Below are 4719 nucleotides of genomic sequence, written 5' to 3'. Positions count from 1 at the left end.
GTCACATGAGCCGTGATGAAATTCACGCACGTTGGAACAGCCTGTGATTTCAATTGTTTACTTTGATTTTCATGTGAGTTTGAATCCAGCCTTCAAACGGTTGGTGATGTTGGTTTCCATTGAACGTCGTTACATAATTTTGTTCTCAACGAATTACACAACATACAGTAAAGATTTTGATCTTTAATATATTTCATTCATCGAGATCGATGTGTGATTTAAGTGTTCCCTTAATTTTTTTGAGCAGTGTATGTCCTGCAGTCCAGCTGATTCCAGAAAACCCATTGTATATTCCTCATGTAATGGTATTATTTTTAAATAATTTGATCCATGGAAAGATTTTTTATGCGGTACTTGTCTGGTGTTGAATCACTTTTGTTCCAATTCCTGCCAGATTCGCAATACAAATAATTGTCTTTAATTTTATTCAGTACAATTTTACATATATTATTTAATGTATGATGTATACTGTGTAGCATAGTGTCTTTTTACTGTTTGTGTATTCAATAAGCTTTATGAAAATGCAACTGGTAAAGTATCATCATCCATTTTATCAGTAAGGGAAGTTTGTTTACAAACTTAAACACACCAGCTGTCCTGTGTTTTTCACATAGCAAGTAATTAAGGAAAGAAACATGAACATAGTTTCTAATACTTTTGCATTTATTAGAGAATGAATTTATTTAAAAAATACATTTTAAAATTCACTAAAAAGTGATATTAATATTTATCATTAAACAATTAAAATTAAACAATTTTGTATTTACTGTAATTCCAGTTATATGCACATATACTGTTCTGTATCAAATGCTACATTATAACAATATTTAAATAATACATTAAATATGCATTAGTAAAGTTAACATGCATTTACAGTCTAATTAAATATACTTGAAGTGGACTTACTGCATTTATCTTTTGCAATGGGAAATGGGCTTTCCTACAAATCTGTATATTTTACCGCTTCAGAAAAGACATACGTGGGAAAAATGACACAAAAGCGTTTCCATTATACAAGTGGTTATATCACAATTATTGGGATGTGTCCAAAGAAGAATTGATGTGCATTTGAAGAATAATGGTGGAAACACTTGCTATTAGTTCAAATCAATGTGTACTGAGTATTAAATCTGTTATTTTAATTTAAAAGGTTTTCTTTTTCTTAAAATTTTACAATCATTGAAAACTTAGTTACCAGAGTTATCAGAGTAAAACATAGCAAAACATGTTAGACTTCAGACTTCAGTACTTTAGTGCATATATATTATATATGTACACTCACACAGACACACACACACACGGCTGAGCCACTGCTGAAACATCAATTCCATTTGAACACAGCAAAGATGTGGTAAAAGGCTCTCTATTCAGACGAGACCAAGATGGAACTTTATGGACTAAATGCAATGCCAACACTATCCCCATGGTAAAGCACAGTGGTGGCAGCATTGTGTTATGGGGAAGGACTGGGAAAATTGTCAGGATTATGGGCAAGAGGGATGAAAAGAAAAAATAAGAAAATCCTAGAGGGAATCCTGACTCAGTTTTAAAGAGACCTTGGACTGGGGCGGAGGTTCACCCTTCAGCAAGACAATAATACTAAAGTCGGCAAAGGCTACACTGGAGTGCTTTAGAAACAAGAAGCTGAGGGTCCTACAATAGCCCAGTCAAAACCCAGAGTTCAATCCAATTGAGAATCTGTGGCAAGACTTGAAAGTTGCTGTTAACCAAAGATTCCCATCCAACTTGAGAGAGCTTGAGCAATTTGTCAAGAAGAATGAACAAACATTACAGGAACCAAATGTGGAAAGCTGGTAGAGACTCACCCACATAGATTCACAGCTGTATTGTTGCCAAAGGTGGTTCTACCAAGTAGTGACTCGGGGAGGGGGGGTGAATTCTTATGCAACTACACATTTCAGTTTTTTTGTTTAATTAACTTTTGTTTCACAATAAGACATATTTTGCACCTTCAAGGTGTTGCGTATGTGGTGTTAATCAAAGGGAGAGAATCCCAATTAATTCAATTTTCATTCCAGATCGTAACATAACAAATGTGACAAAGGGCTTGGAGGGTGAATACTTTTTAATTGCATATGTATTCAGCCCCAAAGTCAGTTATTTGACAGCTTTAAGTCTTGCTTTATCGCTAACCCCATACAAGATTTAAGATTAGTCTTTTCAGCAAAAGCTGCTTTCCTGCCACTCGCCCTCACAGGCCAGCTTTGTGTAGGGACTGGATATTGTTGATATATGAAGACTGAATCCCATCTCAGACATTGAACTTTGCAAATCCAGATCTTTAAATATACATATTATTATTATTATTATTATTATTATTATTATTATTATTATTGTTATCCAGGGTGACTTACAACATACACCTGCAATATTCACCTGCAATATTAAAAAAAATACAATATTCAATACAAAAATAAGTGATATCTATAACAAGAACACTGACAACACTGTAAAAAAACACCCCACCAAGTTTCAGAGCCATTAGTCAAGTTAATAGAATCCAATGCACTAGACTTGGCCAGCATCACTTTACAATAATAATGTTCCTTGTCAATGGTCAATAGATTGTTTTGTAAATTGACCAATGGCTTTGATATCTTCATGCTGGCAAGTTTACTCCAGTAGTTTTTTATAACTTGGACTATTGGTTTGCCATCTCCTCTTAAATGTCTGTTTATTGTTATGCTGGTAAAATGTTTGATAAAGATTGATATATAGAGGACTACAGTATGGCCCCTGCTGTTAGACAATCACAATGCAGCAGTAAGTGTGAAATTACCAAATGACTTATTATGACCTCAGCCCTGAGCCTCCAGTGTTGAAGAGGCCAGTCCACAGACACTGTCCAGTCCAGTCACCTCACAGCAGCTCACTGGCTCAAAACCACACAGCCCCAATACTAAGGGACTGTCAGGACCGCTCTGGAACTAACATTATCACAACCAGGATACAAGCATATTTAATATAACCCCAAATAACACATCGCTTAAGCTGGTAAGATCTCTCTCACGGAAATATGGAAATTAATAACAGGAAGTGAAAAAATAAGCCTTGAGCTCACTGCCTGATTGATTTGATCTTCTATTTTTAAAGGAAAATCATATAAATGAAAACAAAGAGATAAAAAAAAGAAGTTTCAGGACATATAAGCACAGAAATATGAATTTACCATCTTTCATTTTAAATATTAATTAAAACGGCAGTTTTATAATGATTAATTTCAGGTCACTCTAGGTAAGTTGTACATGACAAATCACCAGCTGGAGATAAACACGTCCCTGTCCTTCATTGTCAGAGGGTTAATAATCAGACAGTAGTTGTGTTAGTGGATAATGAATAATGATTCTTCAGATTCACTGTAGTGACTGGACTGGATTTCAATTCACCTGGGAATTTCACATCATTGCTATCACTCTGACTGGTTATGATTCCTGCTCCCCCTCCCACAGACACTGTGTCTGAATCAGTCTGTGTGACGGACAGGAGAGATGATCAGTGGGGCTGTGTTTCTACCATCCTCAAAGAGACCAGGGTAGAAGTATGGATAGAGTTTCTCAGTGAATTTGACACTGAAAGTGTAGATATGAGACCTGGCCTCCACATTGTAAAAGGACACCTGCCCCCCCTCATAATCCACAAACACCCCCACCTTCCTGGGTTTCGGGCTCAGGGGGAGGAGGACAGAGGGGCCAGCACAAGCCTTGTACTCATTCCCTTTCCTCAGAACCACAGTCCAGTACCCATTCTTAGGACTCAGTTTCATCGTCCCCTTCCTGTTGATGGACTCTTTGGCGACTCCTAAAGTCCACTCAGTCTTCTCCCCCACCTCCACCTCCCAGTAGTGTCTCCCTGAACTGAAACCCTCCTTTCCCAGGACACTGAGAGATTCATCAAATCTCTCTGGATTATCAGGGAGATTCTTCTCTATGTCTTCATCTCGCACCTGTTTCTTGTCCTGTGACAAGAAGAGCCAGGGATTTGCTGTATTGGGGTCCAGAGTCACATCCACTGTGAAGGAGAGGGGAGAGAAACACAGCAGGTGTCAGAAAAAGTGGAAATAAAACAGTTTCTTCTGTTTGTTTCCATTTCAAACATTTTGAGAGAGATGAGAAAATTAGTGTAACAGGGAGGGGAGAACACAGCAGGTTCATGTCATCTGAGATTTTTATTTTTTTATCAAGACATTTGCACTTATCAAGGTGCATAACCCTGTCTGTAGAAGCCACAGTCTGCAGTGTGTTTCTGACACAGGCAGCTGTGCTGCTGGACTGAGTGAATATTGCTGATGGTGCTGCTGTGGACTGGGCTCAGGTCAGCTGTGGTTCCTCAGAGCCACTGACCCCCATGGATAACAGATTAAAGAGCTGTAATGTCTCTTGTAGCGTTATGTTGGGTGTATTTGGATAAGAGCATTTGGGCTCTGAGCTGAAGCACTGATCTAAAGAAGACCTCTCCCCCCCAAAGTTATCAGATTTCCTTAGCTCATCAGCTTGGAACTGGTTTGCATCAAAGTGACAGTTTTGGGGAGGATGGCACCGAGAATAGGCCAAATAGTTTGGAATTCTGCTATGAGATGTCTGGAGAAAGGGGCCTGTAGGTGATAAAAACTCTCTGAAGTGGATGAGAGCCGAAATCCCGACATAGAGCTACGAACCCAGGCCAACCGGCATTTCCAAAAGATGGCATGGATTGACATCA

At 38.2% G+C, this 4719-nt stretch overlaps 1 protein-coding gene across 10 annotated transcripts in view; it reads right to left on the bottom strand.

Moving 5' to 3' along the window:
* Nucleotides 1-642: 642 nt before the first annotated feature.
* LOC136767742 (uncharacterized) overlaps nucleotides 643-4719 on the bottom strand; it is an 83418-nt gene continuing 79341 nt past the window's right edge. For all 10 annotated transcript variants that reach the window (XM_066721709.1, XM_066721702.1, XM_066721699.1 and 7 more), the window contains one exon: nucleotides 643-4029. In XM_066721709.1, the coding sequence (XP_066577806.1) occupies nucleotides 3485-4029 (545 nt within the window). In that variant the 3' untranslated portion in view covers nucleotides 643-3484. The remainder of the gene's footprint in view (nucleotides 4030-4719) is intronic.

This window comes from Amia ocellicauda, chromosome 14 (assembly GCF_036373705.1).
Source record: "Amia ocellicauda isolate fAmiCal2 chromosome 14, fAmiCal2.hap1, whole genome shotgun sequence".
Classification (NCBI taxonomy): Eukaryota; Metazoa; Chordata; class Actinopteri; order Amiiformes; family Amiidae; genus Amia; species Amia ocellicauda.
Note: the sequence above shows the minus strand (reverse complement) of the source record. Positions and strands in the feature narration are given on the sequence as shown.